This window comes from Calypte anna, chromosome 21 (genome assembly GCF_003957555.1).
Source record: "Calypte anna isolate BGI_N300 chromosome 21, bCalAnn1_v1.p, whole genome shotgun sequence".
Taxonomy (NCBI): domain Eukaryota; kingdom Metazoa; phylum Chordata; class Aves; order Apodiformes; family Trochilidae; genus Calypte; species Calypte anna.
In genome coordinates this window covers 2,340,928-2,364,067 of record NC_044266.1, presented here as the reverse complement: position 1 = coordinate 2,364,067, position 23,140 = coordinate 2,340,928, and the positions used below count along the sequence as shown (strand labels likewise).

General features: G+C 40.8%; 1 protein-coding gene across 12 annotated transcripts in view; it reads right to left on the bottom strand.

Annotated features, from left to right (window-relative positions):
• The window catches only part of PER3 (period circadian regulator 3), a 26,447-nt gene extending 3,307 nt beyond the window's left edge, over positions 1-23,140 (bottom strand). Inside the window, exons 1-22 of one of the 12 annotated variants that reach the window (XM_030463880.1) lie at positions 22,528-22,932; positions 21,345-21,496; positions 20,640-20,755; positions 19,555-19,756; positions 18,384-18,432; positions 17,182-17,324; positions 16,725-16,803; positions 15,891-15,997; positions 15,502-15,658; positions 14,968-15,073; positions 14,417-14,542; positions 13,575-13,701; positions 12,477-12,621; positions 11,783-11,916; positions 11,158-11,340; positions 10,284-10,535; positions 9,061-9,749; positions 7,835-8,012; positions 7,121-7,301; positions 6,370-6,520; positions 5,397-5,531; positions 3,304-3,567 (exon numbers count right to left, since the gene is read on the bottom strand). In XM_030463880.1, coding sequence (XP_030319740.1) covers positions 5,442-5,531; positions 6,370-6,520; positions 7,121-7,301; positions 7,835-8,012; positions 9,061-9,749; positions 10,284-10,535; positions 11,158-11,340; positions 11,783-11,916; positions 12,477-12,621; positions 13,575-13,701; positions 14,417-14,542; positions 14,968-15,073; positions 15,502-15,658; positions 15,891-15,997; positions 16,725-16,803; positions 17,182-17,324; positions 18,384-18,432; positions 19,555-19,756; positions 20,640-20,755; positions 21,345-21,496; positions 22,528-22,781 — 3,621 coding nt within the window. In that variant the 5' untranslated portion in view covers positions 22,782-22,932 and the 3' untranslated portion in view covers positions 3,304-3,567; positions 5,397-5,441. The other 11 variants (XM_030463878.1, XM_030463879.1, XM_030463881.1 and 8 more) reach the window with 11 other exon arrangements.

Here is a 23,140-nt window from a genome sequence, read left to right as displayed (position 1 = left end):
CTACTTGGAAATCAATAAATTGTTGATGTTTTGCAATTATGTTGTGAACAGTGTATTATTTTCTTGGGAGTTCAGCACAACAGGAAGAAAGTAATGGGACAAAGAGATAAATATGCAACATGATGAGCAGGGGGAGCAAGATTCCCAAGGGGTCCTGGGACACTTTTCAGTAGAGGGATGCTTCAACAGCATCCAAATCCAGAGCCAAGAGAACTTTCTCCTTTGTTGCTTGGTCACTTGATGTAGATTGGGGTGACAGGAAGGAAGCAACATTGCTGCTTGAATGATGGAAAAGAGGAGGCTCAGGGGAGACCTCATCACTCTCTGCAACTCCCTGAAAGGAGGTTGGAGCCAGGGGGGGGTTGGGCTCTTTTCCCAGGCAACTCTCAGCAAGACAAGAGGGCAGGGTCTCAAGTTGTGCCAGGGGAGGTTTAGGTTGGAGATGAGAAAGAATTTCTTTCTGGAGAGGGTGATCAGGCATTGGAATGGGCTGCCCAGGGAAGTAGTGGATTCTCCGTGTCTGGAGATCTTTCCAAAGAGCCTGGATGTGGCACTGAGTGCCATGGGCTGGGAACCACGGGGGGAGTGGATCAAGGGTTGGACTTGATGATCTCTGAGGTCCCTTCCAGCCCAGCCAATTCTATGATTCTATGGCAGCTTAACTAAGAGTCCCCAGTGCCCTCCTGCCATCCCCAAGGATGAGTCAGGATCAAGCATTAGCTCCCACTGGATGAGATCAGTAACCTGGATGGGCTGACATTGCCCAGGTCTCTGAGTTAAACAGCACCACCTGCAACTTAATTTCTCATCTGATTTCCCTTCTGATTTCTTTCTAGATAACTTGGCTCACATTTGTAGGTATGTTTAGAATGACCAAATCACCCTTTTACATATGAATAAACAATCAGAAAAATATACCAAAGGTTACCTTTGAGCTGCCTCTATTTCAGGGAACTGCAGCACTTACCTTGCCAGAAGCACCTTCAGTTACACACTTATCTACTTTCTTTTCCAACTTTAATAAGATGCTACATCTTTTGCTCTGTAACTTGTACTCCCTGCAGTGACTTTGCCCTTCTCTTGCAGACTTCTTTAAGCACTGTTGACCACACTTCTCCTAAAGTTCCCTAAAGCTGAAAAGAGATGAGCACATTTTTTCTCTGCAATTAGTTAAGAACTTTCTTACTCTATGAGACATGACTGTGAATTAAATAAATGACCTGTTTCTTTGTACTTCCTCCAGAACACAAATTTTAGCATGGTGGTTTAGCAGGGTGTTTATCATTTACCTTGTCTAACAAAATGAGCATAGATAGAAGCTTGAAATCTTGCATGCTGAACCCTAACAGCTTGCATATCCAGCTAAAAGCCTTTGCATTCAATGAGATGCAATTAGAAAGGAAATAAAATGTCCCAAAGTGGGCAAGTTAGAGTGAAATCTAAAAAAAAAAAACAACACCAAACCACAACAGGCCACAGACAACAGGGTGAAGAGCGACTGCATCACTGTACCCACAACCTCAGCACCCATGTACAACCAGAAAAATGTAATGAGTATTTTCTTGAAAATCTGTATCTAGAAATTACCACCAACAAAAGTAAACACAAACTTGAAACAGTTCTTTGCAGAGTATTTTTCAGTTTTATTTATAAAAAAGCAGCTCTTCTAAAGTGTACAGTTAAAATCACAACTGTAAATTCAACCACAGCTGAGTAGTATATTCCTATCAAATAGTATATTCCTATCAACTGATGTAGAAATTCATTTGATTGTGATTTAAAACTCAATTCAGCTGGAATAAAAACTTACCAATAAGTTACTCATTCAGCAAGTATCTGTCACATAGTAAAAATAAACCAGAGTCCCATCCTTCTCGCAGCAATGCCATGAAACTATTTGCACATCAACTCATCTTTTAAAACCCTAATTCTGTATTTATGGACAAAACAACAAAAAAACTCATCAGCAAAATCAACCGAGGGTTTCCCAACTGCTGATGCCCCCACAGGGGGTAGTAACTACATCCTTACTTTATTGCATGTTTTCCCTTTGATCACCAAAAAAGGGATCTTACAAGCAGCTCTCATCTGTCTGCAACATCTTGGTTATGCCAGGCAGAACAACTCACAGGAGGAAAAGTTATCATGTGGAAATCTGGCTGCAAGCTTTCCTGCACTGGTTTTTCAGAACTGGATCTCACTTTCACTACTCCAGCAAACTAAAGATGAATATAAGCTGAAGTTCCTGAAAACTGATGGAAAAATGTCCTTCCCAAAAGGCTTGATAAGGCATTTGATTGCAAGATATTGTGGTTCTAGTGGGGTAAAAAGTATCTTGGGAACTGTTTCTTGTTCTAAATCTGGTTTTGCTGCCAAGACCATGTGTTTTTGGGCAAATAATTCAGTTTCATTGCCACAGGGCACCAACTGACCTCTTCATCCCTCTTACATTCTTTTCCCAAGCCATCATTTTTTCCATAACCCAGGACTAGTGTTGTCCCAGAGAAGGAATCTTTAGCCAGGATTACAAACTTTTAATTCAAACTCCCAGGCAGATGCAACTTCATTTTATATGCTCAGAGGGTGTGACTCAAAAGCTCTCCAGAATTTCTGTTGCTGTGTGATCTTACTGGGCACAACTCCATAGTAAGGGGTGGTACAAGAAGGGTTAACATCTCCAAACAAGAAACTCATTTGGGATGATCAAGCCCCTACATACAGGTCAGAATCTTGACCACTTGTAGCTAAGACAGCACATCATAGAGAGGGTGAAGACCCCCAGATTCCATCTCTGGATTTGGTATGAACTGGGGCATTTACACCTGTACAAGTCCTTTGTGTCTCTGCCTCTTTTTATATAATTGGGATTATCAGAGTCATCTTTCTGCCAGGTTTGCAGACCTATGATGAAAAGCATTATTCAGGTGTTAGGTACATAGAACCACTTGCCTAAATTAAGTCTCACTTTCTATAAACTGGATTACATGTGTACCTGCTATGAAATCACAAGGAAATAATCATTTCCATGCTCAGGAAAGAAACAGGGGAAATAATGGACAGCAAAAGAGTTGGTTCTCTACTTTCCTTTTGGCTTACATTTAAAAATCATTTTGAAGGAGCTGTCCTTACCTGAAGTACTCCAATTCATCTATTTCACTGTCTCAAAATACACTAAAGCAGTCAATTGAAGCATAGTTAACTAGTATGGATTTGTGTGCATCCATCTGACAGTTATTTAAGAAGTTTCCCAATTAAGAAAAGAAATTAAGAAATTAAATTAAGAAATTCTTAAGAATTAAGAAAAGAACCTATCCACCAAGCATCTTATTACATGTTTTAGAGCAAGTATTTTAGGCAGTGTGCTCATAAAGCAGAATACCCTTTTTGGACAGTGCTGGAGAAAGATTAGGAAAGGTATAAGGAAGGTACTGCCCACATTTTCCTACCTGAGAACATAACTTGCTACATGGACATAACTTTCTATATATAAAGAACTAGTGAAGTCTCTTAAGAAATGTTTCAAGTTCAAATACAGAAAGTACTGAGGATGCATGGACCCCTGCTGATCTGCAACACAAGAAAAGACATGTTCAAATTGAAAAAACTGAAAGACAAATAAAGAAATGCAGCTTAAGAATAAACAGAAAGCAGTATGCACAAACAGAGCAGGCAAGCATCCTGTAAAATAAAATAAAAAGACCACTGACTCAAATTAGCCATGAAAACTTAAAATTCTGGAAATATAACTTGACTTGAAATAAGCTTTAATGCCAAAGATTGCCACTTGACTTTAGAATGTAACAAAAACCTTTAGATAAATAGTTTTCCTTCAGTGATCTGCAGATCACAATATTTTTAAGTTAACAACTTGAAGCTTATCAGTAAATGGAACTGAAAAAGTGAAAACCCTTCACATAGCAGCAAAGGGAGACTACACAGAACAAAAGGGTGAATAATGTGTAACATTCCAAAACTCTTTGTTGAGAAGGCTAAAGTGATTAAGATGACCAAGAGGAAATCCAGTTATTTACAAACAAAGGAAATATCAGCCAAATTTTGCTAGGTTTTGTTTGAAGAGCACTTTGAGAACAAGCTCTTTTACACACTGAAGTAGTTACTGCTTTCTGACCAAACTCACCATGCACAAACTCATCTTTTGTCTGTGGATTTCAATGGCAAGAAACTCCATTGTGAAGGAAGAGGTTAAAACTTGTACAGGAAGTCAACAGTGATCAGTAATGAATATGTGGTTTGGTGTTCAAGTTTGGATCTGTAACATGACTTTTCAAGAAAGCTGAATAAATGAAGCTTAATTGTTTGGTTTTTTTTTTTCTGGCATTGCCACAACAAAAATGAAACAGGAACATGGCTTAAAATTTCCTATTTATGTATGGATTCAGCTCACTTTACTTCTGTAATACAACAACAAAATAAAGATACAAATCCACCTTCCCAAGTGCTAGCAACATAAAAGACTGCACACAGCTACTTGGATTGGTAAAACTGATAACTTGATAACTACAGTAGTGTCTTGGTAGAGAAGGTTTTACATGTGCCCTATTAAATAGCAGATCCTGCAATCAGGAAATAATTCCTGAATTACTACTTCCCTATTTTTTGATTGCTACTTGTAATTAAATTTCTAGTGGCTTTGCAAACCAGTTATCCTCAAGTCTACAAACCTATCTTGAGAAACACAGCTTTAAAAGCAAAAGCTACAAATCAACTTGGTTACAAAACACTCATCATGAAAAACATAGGGAATAGCTTTGCTTCTTTTCACTTCAGTTTATTTTTGGTTTTTATGGGCACAAGCTGGTGAAAGGCATTTTGATGCAGAATAACCTGGCCAGTTTTCAGCTGGTCATTAAAAAGCCTACTGGGTTCTCAAACCAGCTACAGTCATTTTAGAACCTCAGAATATTAGGATCTTCATTTTAGACCTTTAAATACTGAACAAACAAAAATGGAAAGCACTCTTTTGTAGCTGGGTATCAATGCTAGGTAACTACTTTACTTAGAGATGAAACCTTTTCCCATCTGTTAGCTTCATCACTGCAGCTTCTCAACCACTGAATCTTTTCATTCCTCACTTGCCAAGTTCAAACAAATAAACAAGAACCATAAGACCTTTGTATTTTGCTCATCATTGAGCAGAAAAATGTTAGGAACAGAACCCATTTTGCAACAAGCCTGTGAGGTCAGGAAGGGACATGGCCTCCCAGGGAAAGACTGTCCTCAAGGTCAAGCCAGGAGTGGAGGGGGAAGAGAGGAAGATTTGAACTTCACATGTGCAACTGCTCATGTTGGGAAGAGACAGCAAGATGGATTCATCACTGGTATGCAGCAAAGCCAGAGGAAAGGAGAGTGGGAATTACACCAGGAAGTTTACTGACACAAGTGTTGATTCTTCAGTGTTGCAGCAGAGGTGATTTTCCCTTCTAATCCAGTGATTTTCCCTTGTTTTCCATATTCTCATCAGTCCTTGTGGCCTCACAGCTTGCTTCCCTGATGTCACATGTAACACAGCCCTTTAACAAGGAACAAGAACACTAATTTAAATTGTCCTTTTTATGAGTATATTTCAAAGAGTGAAATCCTGATAACATGCAATTCTCTGCATGGAGAATGACCTGAAAAGACCTGAAATCCCTCTCAAAACAGATATCACACAGATCACATTTTCAGAAGCAGGTACTTGCACCTCCCACTTACCTTGTCTCAGGAATGAATTCTTTGGTTAGTGGAACATATATTTTTTGCTTAGAAACAGAAAGGCATCTGATTTCCTTGAATTTGAAGGCCTTATCTCTCAGCAAGATGCTCATTATAGATTTGGACTGAAGAGCAACAATGACAATAAATATAAGGCTGAAATGTTTGAGTAAACTGACAGACCAGGCTTCTATTGCTCTTGAGAAACTGTACTACTCCTCCCATTGACACCACAGTGTGACTGAAGGAACTTTGTTAAAGGTTGTCCCTTATCATAGTTTGAGTAGGAACTAAAGAAAAAGGACTTTTTCAGAGTTCCAGAGGGGTGGAACCTCCCATTTCCTGCCCATACTCTATAAAGGTCAGGCAGATGGGCAGCTCCTCCTCTCTTCTGCTAAGCCATGACATCCCTACATAGAATTTGTGTATCTTGCAGAAGAAAAAGCTCAAACCCCAAATGAAAACAGTGGAAAGACCTGTATTTTGGCCAGTGTACTTAAGCTCTTTTCCTTCTTCTCTTTACAAGCAATAACCATCAGTGATCCTGTAAGATGTAAGATCCTGGCACTGTAAGATGGCCTTGGCCAGAGGTGGAGCTGCTCCCAATTAGCCAAAAGCATCAATAACCTCCCGGTTCCTTTCACAGCTCCTTACTTGGGTGCTGATTTCCAGTGGGACAGTCTGGGTCCGGATCCATGGATGCACCTCTGCAAGCTCCTTCTTTTGCCCATCTGTAAACCATGGCTGCTGCTTCTGCATGACTGTGAGCTTCTCCAGATCCCCCTTTAAAACTTCCTCCTTAATTCTGCAGGAAAGAGGAATCTGTCAACACAGGCTGTGCTAAATGAAGCACAGCAGGCACTGATGATCATCACATTTAAGTCTTTTTACCAGTATCTGTGGTTGCAGTCTACACAGCATCAGCTACTGGAAAGCAACCAAACTTCATTATTTCCTTTGCAAGTCTTCTTTCAACACGTGTAACTATCAGAGGGTTTTGTTGTTGGGCTTTTTGGGTGTTTGCTATGGCTTTTTGAACAACTGTGTGTTTTGTTGGGCTTTGTTTTTGCAATGTGGAATCTCACTGAAAGTTATATGTAAACTAATTGCAAGCAACTTGCAAGTAAATATGTATTTTCTTCTTTATGCATTCAAAGGACAGCACAACAAACAAGGCCCTTACACTTCAGCAGAAAGCTTACATGTCACCACGTTTTAACTGATGTGGGAAATAGGGAAGAAGTAGAGAAAAGGGAGTAACTATGACTTAACACACACAAACAATAAATTAATACATCTTCTTGGGAGTTTCCTAAGTATGTACAAATTTTCCATGGTCTCATTTGTAATTTTACATTTCTATGCACAAATCCACACTACATGTCAGAAATTGTTGTTTTCCAACCTGTTTGGCATTTGGTAAGTCATTAGAACTTGCTCAGGTGTGTGATCCATCATCACCCGGGCTGACTCATGTTTGGATTTATGAACTGGCCCTTTTTCTTCTTCTTCCTGAGTCTTCTCTTCTTTGGAAGCTTCAGAAGAATCACTACTGGCAAAATACGTGCTGCTTTTCCCACTACCTGCTGAGAATTACCAGGAAAAAAATGAATGCAAATGCCCAAGAAATCCTGACAACACAGCATGAAAAATAAAAACACCAAAGTATTCCTGTGAGCTGGTTCTGTGATAGGAACACAGGGATTCCCAGATGACTGCTCTAGCAAGTGACTGGGAATTCAAAGATAAGTACATTCTGTTAAGTTACTCAAGATCCCCAAAGCTCTGTTTATTCTTCCCAAAATTAACTGGCTCAACTTCTCTGCTTCTGTTTCAAGAGGTTCTGCTCTAGGAAGATTTATCTTTCCTCAAATAAGATGTAAGCCAGTATCTAAGGCAGAGAAAAGTGATCATGAACAAAATGAAAGAGTATGAAAGAGTAAGTTAGATTAAAGGAACAGTTGCTTAGATTCCCATTTCCAACTCCAGTGAGTGAAACCAACTTGGCTTCAAACACTGAAATTAGTGAAAACATTTCCCGTAACACCATCTTACTATAAATTACCAACCCGTTTGCAAGCCATCTACCACCAAACATCCAAATCTTGAACTTCCCTACCTGTGCCACAACCAGAAGTCGTTTTGCAGCCAGAGTCTAATGAACTAGATAAAGCTGATGGACTGCCTGTTGCTGTGGAAGCTGTACCCGACTGGGAGTACTCAGACAGCGAGCGGTCCATAAACTCACTAGAAGCACAATGACTATCACTGTTACCACTATCTTCTGGATCATTGCCCTGGAAATAAAAATCAAAACATATCCATGGAAGTTACAGGTAAGTTTGAAAAAGGAAGTTTTTGCATTTGCTGAATTTGTCACATATTGATTAAGTTCTCCTATCAGTTCAATAGGTTTGGAGTTTCTAGCTCTGAAAGTGAACGGCAGTCTGGGACTCAGGATAACTTCATGGGTGAAATCAACAAGGATCTAGGCTCTAGTTTACTGCTTTCTGCTATGGATCCTTCCCCTCTGGGACAAGATATTGTACTGTTGCATTGTTAGTATTTACTGCTGACAAGAGAGCAGGAGTCAGATCCCTTCACATCCTGTTGGATGGCATGAAGCAGCCACAAACATCAAGCAGTGGTGAAACTACAGGGAAAACGAGAGTTCTTCCCCTGATCCACTAAGTGAAGCTCCCTGCTTCAGCAGCTATGGGTATACCAACTCCCCTTTCAGGACCCTACCCTGCAGTTTCAGCTGATGCAGCCTTTCCAGCCCAATCTGGATTCAGGAGCCAACATTTTTTTCCTTGCCTGCAGAGCTCAGATTCCTGCCTCTGAGTTTACCGCGGAAGTTGGAGAGGCCTTTTCTATGCCCGTGTTTGGAAACCGACCCACACGGATCCCTGTTCTTCGTTGCATCCCTGGGAGACAGAGGGAGTAATTAGAAGTGTATCTTCCCTTCCTTTTGGTTCTCCACAGAGACTGTGGGACTGGGTGAAGAAGGATGCAATAACCAAGTTCCACATGCATAAATGCCCCAAACCCAAAATTCTTGCTGGTATTTTAACTGAAAAGGCTGCTGAAAGGGCAGCCTCATCCAGAATACTCTGTTATTTTAAGTGCCAACATGGTACTGTTACAAGTTCCCACAGGCACAAGTATAAAGACCTTTCTCTGCTTCCTGTGCTATTTGTGTCCTGCAGTCTACACAGCACAGCCACTGGAAAAAGCAGCTATCTAAATCTGGTGACCCTGGTGACAGATCACCATCACTGGTTTGGGTGATTGAACACTGTGAGTGGCAGTTTCTCCTCTACATTAAAAATCCATGGTACTCACACACGTAGCTTCTGCATGTGCTTTCACATCAGTAAAGGAAAGCTCCATCTCTTTTGGCAGTTCTTCTTGAAGCAGATTCAGCTGAAGTGGTGAGCTGCTCCCTGAGCTGCTCAGCAGCAAGGCCCCATCATGCTGGCTCTCTTGTTGGTCCTCCAAAGATGGGGTAGAAGAGGCTGGAAAGGGCTGATCCACACAGTGCAGAGCTCTTGGTGATGGAGCAGGAGGAGGAACGCAGGGATATGAAGAGGGGGTATAAACATACTGAGGCATCTGAGCACACATGGGGAAACTCTGAAAAAACACAGCCATAAAGGTGCCTATGTTTGGAGGATAAAGGGCTGGGCATGGCTGTGCTGCACAGCATAGCTGTGAGGGTGACAAGGACTCTGGTTTTAATGAGTGAAAAGCAAGATCCTCTTCTGCAGAGAAGGTTGGAAAAGCAGGTAGTGGGTCTGGACAGACAGGCAAGCCCATGGGATTTAGTACATTCATACTTGAGCTCAGACAGGACACTTCTGAGGGAGAGAATGACTCTTGCTGAACTGTTCTCTTCTCACATGGAAGACTGTTTCTGTTTTTACTAGAAGAGCAGCTCCCTGAGGACTGTCTCTGAGGTTTCTGGCGCTTGCATTTTCCACGTTTGCCTTTTTTACAGCTACCTGGGCTCATCTGCTTTGAAGGGGAATCTCCTGAGGAGGAACAAAAATAGACATTCACTGAAATGACAGACTTAGAGAAAAAAATTAGGAAACATTTTTAAAAAAGAGAAAACAGGAAAAAATCCAGATAATTGTGTGTGACTTATTCAGAAAATTGGTTTTCCTCTGAATAACTCTTCCATACAATAAAGTGATGTACTTGCTGCCATATGTACAGTATTATATATGGCAATATATATACATACAGTATTTTCCTTCATGTCATTTTTTTTCATTGATCATTTTTGCTCATCCCAATTTGATCTTTCACATTCCTTCAAGGGAAGGCAACAAGCTACATAGAATTTGCAGGTTTTATTGTAAAATTATCTACTATAGAAAAAGCCCAAGACAGCAATAGCTACAATGGAGCTGTTTCTGTGGACAGAGCTGCAGTTCAAAGGAAGTGTTGTTTGCAGCCATAGCAAGACACTTGCTAAATCACACAAAGGAAAACCACACTCTATTAATAATTTGCTCTTCATAAGTCAGCTTGGAGGTTTATTTCTCAAAGCTGCTGCCTACCTTGGCCATGGGAATGTCCACTGTTACTTCTGCTCTCCAGCTGAAGGTAAGTCCTAAATGGAGAGAGCAGGATCCTCTGGCGGAACTTGTCGACGTATTTCTGCTCCTCCTTTTGTGTGTGAGCAGACAATGTCTCTTTTGTCAGCCCAACTGGCTTCAAGTACTCAGGCACCAGAGTGAGACTCTGAGCATTGCCAGGAGGCAGTTCAACCTGTTCACTTCCAGCAGCTGCATCCTCCATTATTGTCACTTCTTTGAGGGGGGGAAGAAAATAAATCACTCACTCTTCGTTCTGGCTTCCAACTCCCACAACACCCAGAGGGTGACACAGAAACCAAAACTCATCTGAGGGATACAGGCTGCAGAGGCAGGGGAGGGAACACCCTTTACATTCAAATAGAGTTACACTAAAATCAACTGGGAAAATTACTCTGCATGGTCTGGGAAATTTCAAATTCACTTAGAAGCTACCAAGGTACTTCTTTCTTCATACTTGCTTAGTATGATAGCAGTTAAATAGTAATTCTTGAGCTTTTTTCTGCATTAAAATGATATAATATTGGCCTGTTAGTCACTTTTACTTTAATCCTCAGTGGCCAGAAAGATATTGATGTCTTTGAGATGAAGATACATGAAGAAGTTGAAAAAGGGGAAAGGAAACAGTGTACTCTGTTCAACCCAGGTTTCATGAAAACACTCTAAAAATATCCAGGCTGAAGTTTCCTTCACAGAAGGACCTTAATTATATTTCAGAACTCCTATTAATGAAAACTTATGTCTAATGGACAAAATTTCCTCACTGTGTACTTCAGTCTGGAAATATTATGTAAACTTAAAGATCAGGGAGCCAATCAGTGTTTGGTGTGAACAGTACCTGACTCAGGATGTGGGACATGCACTATGGTGCTGCTGTAACTGCACTGGCTGGTGACAGAAACCACACTTGGAGCCTTTTTGGACAGGGTCAGGTCTGCCAGAGGAACTCCCACCATGCCTGCAGCTGTCCTCTCCTTCAGCATCTCTTCCCAACCAGCAGATACTGGAGTTTGAGGATGAACTGAAAGCAGATCAGTACCCATTAGCAAATTACAAAGTTTACACACCAAATTTCATCCTAAGCACTGTGCTCCCAGTTCTCAAAATCTGACTGATTCAGAAAAAACCCAGTAACTCTGCAGCCTGTTAAATAAGACAGTCATATACAAATTAATCTAAGGTTCATATGTCATAGGAAACATGGCAGAACATAAATGAGCAGCAGAAGGTCCTTTGAGCAACAACAAGCAACAGTTATCTTGAACCAGCTTAGAAAGACTGAATACTGCAGCATTTATGCTGTGAGATCTAGACAAGATAAGCAACTATTTCCCACAGAGACAAAATATTTGTGACAGGAATTTAAAAAGAGGACCTAAACCTTTGAATGTCCAACAGTGGCATATGAAAAATCCATCAGTTGTTGTAGTTCTGTCACAACTGTCAGGAGTATTTCCTGTTACCTTCCAGTGCCTTGACTTCCTGCTGACTCTGCTGGGATTGCTTGTCATCTTCTGAAGATGATGATGATGATGATATATGTGCAGAAGATTTACATTTCCTTTTCAATGCTGGAATACTGCAGCTCTCCAGATACCTGAAATAAAAGCAGATCACATGAAGCTCTCCCTGTTTTGTATTTTTTCTCCATTTGGAGAGCATATAATTTGAACAATCCAAAGTGAAGATCCAGGAGCTGTTAACTAGTATTATCTGTTAACTAGAAGCTGTTAACTAGTACTTAAATTCATTGCAGGAAGCTTTGGACACAAAACCACTTTCCAAGGAGCATTTTTAAATAAAATATATCAATTACTCTTTAAAAGTAAGAAAAAATCCTGTTATCCACTGCATTAAAATGGATAAAAATACCATTTTTAAACCAATGTCTTTTTACAGATTATATCTGTGTTCTGTTTTATACAGATGGACAAACATTAATAGCTGCTAACAGAACCTTAAACCCTAAATTCTTCATTCCTGTGAAATTCAGACTGACTGAGCACTGGAATGGAGATGCACAAAACTCTACAAACAATCCTAAATCTCTCTCTCAACTCATAACACAGTTTAGAACCAAAGCAAACTGCTTGGATATTTACCTTCTACCAACTGATCTTAAACTTACAGCACTAAAATTGCTTCAAAGTTTATTACCTAATGATACTATCAACACAATTGATCTGCTGATAGGAAGGAACACGTTGAGACTTCTTTGAATCATCATAAAATGCACTGAGTGGTTCTTCTGTGCTATCACTTCTTAATGTCTGAAGAAAACAGGAAGGGGGGTGCCTCTTCCCTAGAAAATAAGATATTCTCAAAGACATCTAAACACTACCCCCAACACGAGACACACACATGTACCAGGATATGTTTTATATGTATTTTATATATTATATAGAGCTATACAGCCCATGACAGCACAGCTCTTATTACTGAAAGTTATTCTGCACTTTCATCCCAATTCCTATGTTTCAAGGCAGGGGAGGGAGGTGAAAGTGTTTAAAAAGAAAAAAAAAACAAACCATAGCACCTTAAACATCCACTCAGAACAACAACTGAACACAACAAGAGCACAGAAGAAAAAAAATCTGCATTTAAATTGTAAACAAACCTGTAAATATTAGTTTTCTCCCACTTTACACATCACAGAATCCAACTTGTTGCTTTACAGTAATTTACAACTGTACACTGGGCAGAGCAGTATCAACACTGACAGTGCAGCCCTCTCATCAACAAGGCCAGGAGTTAATTATAATTTTCAAAGGAATTATCACATTGCAAAATATTTTAATAGAGCAAATATCTCATTTTCTCCATGTATTTGTGCTCTCAATAATTAAACCACCAGTTCAGTGGGAAGTGGGGCAGTGTTTTCCAACCTAGGGACTGCTTCTGAGAATGCACATGAAGCAACAAGGGAAACCTCCCCCAGCAGACCTACACTTGCTACAAGCAAGTCTGCATTTTCACTAGAGAATGTTAAAATAATAAAAAAAAAGTGAAAGTCTGTTAACCTATAGACAGAGATGTTCCTCCACATCTCAGGGGCCAGTTCAAAAGCTAAAGCAACTAGCAAGAGGTTTCTTGGCTTTTTAAAAAAAAACCCAATCAAACAACAAAACAAACAACAACCAACTAAAGGCATTAAAAGTCACATGGAAGTGTTTTCTTAAGCTCTTCAGCTGAACACATGACTCTACATCTACAGGAGTCTGCATCCCCTTAAGGCTCATAATGACACCAACTCACCACTGAGCACTTGTGAGCTCACAGCCTCTTTGTTTCCATTCTGGGCCTTGCTCCTGGATGCAATGTACAGCTGCTGTCCCAGGTTCTTTATTCGGTTGACATCTGCACAAACTTGTTGCAATGTCAGCTTGAGATACATGAAAATGTGAAGTCAGAATAAAAGGAACAAAAAGAGGCCCACAGGAAACCAGGAAGATGATCCTGGATTCTTCTGTTCTCCAGAATGAAAGGGAGCAGACTGTCAGCCTAAGCCTGGTGTCTATTGGTACTTGTAAATGTAGTGAATCTAATGATCATGCTTCATTTAATTAAATTAACTATGATAAAGCTCAAACAGCCCCAGCATTTGAATGTTTTAATATTCATGCAAGCCTTGAGAGTGGGAATAAGCTGATGACTTGCCCAGGAGCCTGACAACCAAATTACCTAATTGCAATGTCTGGTTTAAGGACAGAACTGTTTCTACTTCTTTATAGCAGTCTACACTTTACCTCCAGTGCCATTTTAAAAAAAAAAACAGAAAATCCCAAGCAAACAGAAGCCCCTCCACATGCATCAATCTTCTTTCTGGTCCCACGGTGCTGAATCTACTGGTTCTTTGAGAAGGTTGATCTTAAGCAAGTTTTCAATTTACTTCAGTGAACTACTGTTGTAGTTATCTGTTCATTTTTGGTCAGTAAAATTAAGAGCAAAACCCAAAAGCCAGTGTTGTGTAATTGACCAGGTAAGGACATTTAGCTTGAACATACCTGTATCTTCCTGCTTCATGATGAGTAGGGTATTTATGTTTTTAAAACCATCTTTTTACTACTCTGCAGGCAGTGACACATTCATAGACTTACTGGTTCCTGTATTTCCTCTGCACAATTCCCATTGGAGTCACTTGAAGATGCTATGCTGATATAATGCTCATAAGAGCCATTGCTCCCAAGGCTTCCGTAACCACTGGAAACATTGCTATGAACTGGCTGGATGGGTGAAGGGGGAAATAATAATTTAAAAAAATCATCATCTGAGAGAACAAAAAGAAGGCAACAACACCCCCTGTGACACAGAACTTGAAGTAAACAAGGAAAATTAAAGGAAAAGTCAGTACACTGCTCCAGGGTCTATCACCACTTAAACCACTTGGAAAAAAATCTCTACCATGGTTAAAAATGTTTCAGGATGCCAATTTATCTTGCAACTGGCAAATATGTCATAAATATGTCTTTTCTGATCAGGTGGGCTACCCAGAGACACATTTGAAATGTTGTCACACAAGCCTGTTTCCACTTAGATCTTTCCTTTCATACCTTTTAAAAGATCATCCCCAAAAGTCAGCTAAACAGACCCAAGTTTCTTTCTTTCTTTCAGGCCAGCCAGTGTTTAGAAATTCTTTCATTTTCTTTACCTGCAAAAGCAGCTTGTAAATCTGTCCTTGCAATTCTCTGATCTCTTTCTCAACACTGCTCATTTCTTTACTTCTTGCAGCAAAGACATCTTCATTCAGAGGGCCTCTGGAAAGCCAACAAAATTTCACTGTTAATTTTAATTTGAGGAAGGACAGGTAGCTATAAAGAGTCAGAACAGACACTTTTTAAAAATGTTAAGTATTTTATTTTGACTGTGCTATTGAATCAACACAAAGAGGGGTAATCTGTTCCACTACTAGGGTTGTGGGGCAGTGTTGTGAGAGATGTGCTTCATGGGAAGCCCCAGGGAAGTCAGTGCAGCAGCACAGTGACATGAGTTAACATCAACCCCTCTGCCTCCTTCACTCAGAAGACAAACTCCCACCCCATAAAATCTTGATTAAAAGATCACTTTGTAAAGTCAAAAGGCCACCCCAAACAGCCATTTCCTAGAAAGAAAACCAGATAAGAGGAATGCAGAGAGTCAAGATTCCTAATCTCTTGGAAACTAAGGAGAAAGATCTGAAACTTACGTCCGGACTTTGTGTCTGCCAATGATGAACACTATTTTCCTGCTCCAAGGATTCACAAAACTGGACCAGCTGGTATCCAGTACGACATAATCCCCATTTTGAGTACAAAATCTAATAGGTAAATGTTCAAAAGGAGGCTGGCCAGCAAATTTCAGGACTGAAAAAAACCAATCAATAAAGCAAAGTTTAGTTTAAACTGTGAAGCAGCAGTGTGAGCACAACTGCAGCCCTTTAAAGCTTTTGGTTTGAGTTTGCTTTGATCTCAAACTGGCTGCTTTAATTCGTTAATTTATTTTAGTCTAGACTGCAGATCAGTCACATGTCAAGCAACACAATCATGAAAGAATGTTAAAACCAGCAGAAATTCCTCTTAAAGCATCTGGACTTACTTTTCCGGTGAACAGCAACCATCAAAGGACGATCTTCTGGGTGCAAATACATCAGGATGGAAGTTCCAATTAAATCCTGAGGTAAGTAACCCAACAAAGGCACTGCTCTGGAACCCAAACACATTATTACTGATTATAATATAGCTTTGAGTATTTATATTGTTAACCCTTTGCTTGTCAGTGAAGTACCCATGCATGATCTAAGATAGCACAAGCGATCACGAGCATTTTCAGATAGAAATATTCCTGATATATTCCAGAATATTTTCCAGCCCATCAAATAATCCTCCAGTGGAATGCAAGTATGTAAATACCAATGAGAAACAATTCTGTGCCTCAAGATCTATGAGATCTTAATATCTGCAGGCAGGTTTGGGCTTGTGTATATGGAATGGAAAGGAAGAAAAACAAATGGTCACAGAGAAGATGTCAGTAAGGAATCTGCCAGGGCTGCTGTGAAGTTGTAAGGACACTGTTGTGGCTTTGAGGGAGACAACTTGAGTTTGGCCCAGCTCAGCTGTACTGCCACACTGTGCTCCCCAGAGCTCTGGATTAGCTGGGTTTTCTGCTGACTGTGTTACCACAGGTCCCCAGTGCTCTGAATAATGCAAACTGACTGCAGTTCTGTTTAATTCACATTTCAAGTCAACAAAAATTATGTCAATGAATTTCTAGGTATTTTTCCATGAGCAGACTAATACAAAACTACTTTGTTTAGTTAAATATTGTCAGCTGCAGAGTTCAACTACTTTATTTGTGTCTCCAGCCACATCACCAAAGGATTTTTTGCTGCCTCCTCAATACACCTCACAGATCTTAAGTTTCCAACCTTACCTATCATCTATCTCAAGAAAAACACATCCAGGGGTATGAGTGGTGGTGAAGATTCTTTTATCCATAGGAATCCGAGGAGCTAATAGAAAAAGAAACATTTATTGAAACAAAATATGCACTAAGACAGAAAACCTGTTAACTTTTGCTCACAACAGTTACTGGCTCCTGAACTTTTTAACTGTTCACTGCTTTCTGACCCAAAAGTCATAGAAACATCACAAAATTTTAGGTGCTACAGACTTCTCAGAAAGATAAAAATAGTGAAAAGAGGTTAAATGCTTCAGGGCCTTGCAAAGAAAGCAGAGATGCTCTGGATTTGCATACATATGCACACTCACACAAACTGGAAGTTACAGTGAGACTACCCAAGCACCAGTCCTAAACAAAGGAAGGAGACTTTCACATACACTGCATTTTCCTACTGGCTTGTTATTTCCACTGGAGTCTCTCCACTTGCCTTCATATCCAGAGTGAATTTTCTCAGCCAAAGCGAAGCAGCAGGATTCTGCATCCACGTGGACAGAAGTGCACACATGGACCAAGTACGGGGTGATTCGAAAGGGGTAACAATGCATTTCTTGTTCTTGATCTTTGCCACCCCTGAGGAAAAGTAAAAGGGATAAAAAATGGTGTCAAGACTCAGTTACTTTACACCAAACTGGTGTCAAGACTCAGTTTCTTTACACCAGGCCTGAGAGCCCTGCATGGAGAAGTTATGCTAAGCACACAGATAATCAGAACCTCCCTTGGGATCCAACATCAACACTGAGTAATACTGACCTTGCTCTGCTGAAAACCAGGGAGATGTTTTGGCTCCAATACTTGCATTCAGAGGCTGTTCTAAAAATGCCATTATACTAACAGTGAAAGACTACTTTCTTAGTCAAAAAGTATTCACAAGAACCACTAATTTTGTCTTTTGCACTCCTTTAAGTTAAGCAGCTCTTCTTCTGTTTGTTGTTTATTTATTCCATGTATTTATTTACACCCTTAGACAAATCAAAACAGGTGATTTTAGAGCTTGGGTTTTTGAAACACAGATGAGTGAATCAATAATCAACTGAAAGAGGGAATAAATATTGTCTGTTCACAAGCAAACAGTTCTTATTAAAATTAAGGGACCACCTGAGCCTGGAACAGAACTGCACTAAAGATTACAGGCCAATCCCAAATTTATTTTTTTTTTCTTCTTTTAGCACTAAGTTTAGCCAGGCACAAAGCACCAAACTGCATCCCTAGTGACAGCAAGCAGTGTCTCATGATTCAGGTCTCATACTTGGACTCTGGTGAGTTTCTTTTAGTGTCTCTGTCACAAACTCTGCAAAAGACTTTGCCTTTGCTCTCAAAGTGTAAAAAAGGAGAGCAGCCACTTCTCACACAACTGTTCTCCTGTACAACAGTACTGAAAGAAACTGAGAGGTCCAAAAAAAAAATCCATCTGAAGAGCTTTCCTTCTGTTCCCATGCAAATTTAAGCATTACTATAGGAAAGATATTCAAAATATTCTGCTGGATGTCAGTATTAAACACAATAAGCCAATTCTGTAATGAAATTCCACCAGCTCACACTGGTCAGCTGTGACAACACAACCTTGTTTCTGCCCAGTACTGCACCCACTGCCCAGCCCTCACCAGTATAAAACTATAAAAATGTACTTGCCTGATCCTGCAGAAAAAGGATTTCACCTGGGCACATTCATACAGAGAAGCTATTAAACAGAACACATGTTGAAACTATCAGTTAATATCCTTATAAAGGTGACACCCATCAGAACTATTTTAAATTCTGCATTCTTCAGGCTTGCTGAAAAAGACTGAAGTCTCACAACCCACTTTTTATGAGCTACTGAATTAGCTGTTCATCAGTTTGCTTCCACCTCCAATGCTTTCTCTTTAAGCCCCCTCACTCTTGGAGAAATGGCTTTCTTGAAGCTAAATTAAGAAGCAGTAATTATGATGTAAAAAAACTCCTCTGCCCAGTGCATCACTATGGAAAAGATGAAAAAAGGTGGAAATTCCTGGCCTTCTGAGCCATGTACCAAAACCTATATACAGCCAAGGGTTACAGGGAGAGGAAAATTCAGTAACAGTTCACAGGAAGAAAATGCTGACTCCACAGAGGTGCTACAGTTTCTGAGTTGTGACATCCCTGGCATGTTAATGTCAGCAGCCTCTGATGTCTCACATGCAATGACTGAAGCAGAGGAATCAAGGATTTTGGACTTTCCAGATCTGATGCCAAAACAGCCCCACAGGCAGGTGGACAAGAGACAATTCTGTCACATACCAACTGCATTTTAATTGGTCACAAATAACATAGGACTCAAAAGTCACTATGTACATCCAGCATTGAATTTTTGGGTACATTTTGGATTATTTTTTTTTAAGTTTGGGTACAGTGAGCTATGTTCACAGCAGAATGCCAGCAGACCCCAAAAACAAGGCACCTGAACAACCATAAGGTGTAGTTTTAACTTTAAACTCACAAGGAGACCTTTAGTTTCTTTTTAAAAAGCAGAATCACAGAATTGTCAGAGCTGGGAGGGAGCTCTAGAGATCTGGTCTAACTCTCCCACTGAAGCAGCAGGATTTGAAATGAGGACTACAGGACACAAACCAATGAAATATCTGCCCTTTACTTACTCAAAGTAAAAGTTAAGACTGTAGGAGACCAGCTAGGACAAGCTGCATGGGTACTGAAGTTGTCAAAGTGGAACAGGAGCAAGTGTTGCCTATGTATACTGCTAGCATAAGCATTAACAACTATTCTATCCTTATTCTGCAGAGACAGAAAGACACAGAAAACATTTAAGAGCCCTGCCAAGTCCCACCTGTGTGACTTTCCATGGTCCAAAGAGGCAGGTGGGACTGATCAGTGTGTGTGTAGAACACACTCACATCCTGAGGGACAAGAAGCTCTACAAATCGTGAGGAGTCCAAGACTTTCTTCTTGCAGTTCAGGATGGATGCTGCCTGCTCAGAAATGTGCACTATGCGTCCAGAAAGCAAGGAAAAGACAGCCACAAATGTGTCCTGAAAAAACAAACATTGGTAAAGGTAATCCTTCCCCTGGTAGCAATACTGTGATGATAAAACAAACAAACAAACAAACAAGCCCCAATTAAACTAACAAAAAACCCCAAGAAAACAAAACAAAAAAACCAACCAAACAAAATCACCACACACCACAGAGGTTAAAAAGATGTGTTCTTAAGCCAGCATCCAATTAAAGTTGTGCATGAGCTATTTAGGATTTAAAAATGCTAACAGGACTCCAACATCAAGAAGCTGAAGTATTGCTTGGCACTGTCCAGAATAACTTTGTTATCACTCCAAACACTTCTCCCCAAATGTCACACTGTTCACCACAGTTCCACACACAAAAATATTCTGAAAACTTTTCCAGTAGAAAGCATTTTGTAACACTTCTGAGATGCCAGCTAACAGTACTGAATCTCAACATTCTCTTCTCTGAAGCAGAGCAAGAAAGAATGACACGTGTGGCAAATCATGAAAAGAAAAAATAAACTGAGGAGTACAAATAGAAAGCAAAGTCCCTCACAGTTATGGAATTGACCAGCTTTGAAAACATTCTGCTAAGTCTGTCTCAAAAGATCACTACCCTGTCAATGAATTCTCAAATCAGATTCTCAATGAACTCTTTGTTAATTCTGGCAAAAAGAGAAAAAAAAAGAAAGAAGAAAATTAGCTATTTCTTCACTTACTCCTGCTGGGTACACTGAGTCAGCAGAGATAAGAAATAATATTGTTCTATCTTTAAAAACACAAAGGTCTGTATGGCTAAAACTTAAAGCTTTTAAATTTTACACATTCTATGTCCACAAAATGATGTAGGGAGGCTAAATAAAGAGTGAGATGCCAAGCAGAAGCCCTTAACTATTCCTGAATTCCTTACAGTGTTTTTTGGAGTGTGTTCAGATGCAACTGCCACCAACTCTTCTATGGTGTATGTCACCACATCTGTCTGAAACACTCTTCGGTCATTCAGAGCCTGGAAAAAGTCATTGTTTGCTAATTGAAAACAAAACAAAAACAAACAAAAAAAAAAACACAGGAAAAGCAAAATAAACACAAGGAAGTCAGTAAGGAAACTATTTTGAAAGTATTTCTTACAGCCCTTGCATTTTTGTCAGCTTTTTGTTGAAGTCCAAGGTGAGATGTGGAAGGTCTGTGTAGTGACAAAGGAAAAAGGATACTGGTTATACTACTGGAGTGCACTGTTTATGTTACAGAAAATGAGCATGAGGGAGTAAAAAAGACAGAATCTGATGGCAAAAGAACCATCTTAACTACTTAGTTCTGTTGGAAAACAGACTGCACAGTAACTTTTCAGAATGGGACAGGAATGCTTTTTTTTCCCAATATACACAGAAGTTATTAGTTGGCACCTATAGCTATAGGGTTCTGAAGAAAAGAGGTAGCCATTTCAAAGGAAAAGGTAACAATTATTAAAAAAACAAAACAAAACCCCACAGTGCTTCAGAAAGTTTGCAGGACAATTAATGTATTAATTTGTTTTAATGTTGTTTGTTGCCAGACACACTTCTTCAAACCAAGATGCTGTACAATTTCTATCCTCCCAAGTTTTTTCCACACATACCTTGAACCTGTTGGACACACTGCAAGGCATAGTTGAGAGCACTGATGGTACTGGGCTTGCTGGAGCTCCTTTTCTCTTCAGGCAAACACCTTTTCATTTCTTGGATCATCATCATTAGATCTCTGTGGGACTGGCTCCAATTCAGCTCCTCACTGCAAAAAGAGATAAAACTTCATCAGAGACTTTTGGTATAGAAGCTTCTCTTCTGTCAACTAATTAAAATGATTCACTAAATTACTCTTCTGCGGTGCGGGCATAGCCACAAAGTCACAGAACAGCCAGAAAAGTCCTAATGCTAATTGGCTCTGTTTCTTGTTGCATCCTTCTTCTTTGTCACTTAATTTCTCCTTTCCTTCCCCTTTTTGATCTCCAACACACCATGAATGGCAAAGTCACATCACAGCCAATCTGCTTGCTAAGAAGCAACTAAAAAAAAGTTGATATTAACATTTCCTAAATCAAGCTGGTATTAAAATCATGAGGAGATGCTGATTCTTCATGTGTATCAGTCTTTCTCGCCTCAATGTCTACATCTTATTAGACTGGACACCATGAAGATGTCTATGTCTTACTCTTCAGGTAAATTTTTTGAGGTTCTCAAAATACCCCAATGCAAAGATTTTTTTCCTCATGGATCTGGAAGTTTTCATTAAGCTTTTAACAGAGCTGGTGGCCTCAGTAGCTGCAAGGTTATCAACAAGCAGCATCTCCCTCTTCTTGCTTTTGCACATTTCACAGGTTGGATAATAAGGAATTAATCCCAGAAACACAGATAGATTCTAAACCTGGAGCTGAGACACAAAGACTGTGATTTTAATTTATTTTTGCCCATTTGGCATTTTCATTAGCATCGTACTGTATAAATCACTATGTAAGTTCAAATATTACATGCATAACACTGCATAAACGATTGCTCTGGGACGATGGTGTTTTTAATTGGAAAAAAAAATTGCATTTCTGGACTTTAAAAAAAATAAATCTAAGTAATTTCTGCTTTACTGCTGCTAAATGGAGCCTTTAGATTAGGTATATATAGAAGCCCCAAAAGGGTCAATGACGCATCTGGATCAGGCGAACAGCTTAACGAGGCATCACGGAGCAGCACTTTAATCCCCACGCGAGACCATTCCACGCATCAGGGTCTGCAGTTCAGGGGGTGTTCCTCGCCCTTCCCAGCAGTTACCTTCCAGCTCTGCTTCGCCTCCTCGAACTCCCCGCGGAGCAGCCCTCATGCCGGGGGCTGCAGCGCTCGGTGCCGATGGAGCCGAATCCCTTCAACTCCTTCCCGCCGGAGTTCGCTCCCTCACGCATCGCGCTCCGCGATCCCGCGTCCTCCCGCCGCTCCCCTCTCCGTCCGCCGCCGCCGCTCGTCTCCTCCCGCTCGGGCTCAGCCCCCGGGGACCACCGGGCACCGCGTTCCGAGCTGCCGACCTCCATCTCGGCCCCGCAGAACGCCGCAGCGCTCAGGGACCCACGGCCTCGCTCCTCGGCGTGTTCGGACCCCGCGCGGAGCAGCCGGGCCCGGGGAGGCTTCTGCGGGACAAACGCACGAAGCGCTTCAAGGGGAGGCGGGAGGCCCCCCGCACGCTGCTGCCTCCCAACGACCGCACGCTCCCTCCGGGACGGCTTTTCCCTCACTCGGTTCCCCGCAGGCGGCCCCTCCGCAGACCCCAACCATTCCCAAGGAGCGGCCGCCTCCGCGCCCCGCCCCGGGCCCTACCCGCTCCCGACCCGCAGGAACGTGCGGGCCCCGCCGCCAACACCCGTCGGTGCTGCCCCTGAGGTACCCGCACCAC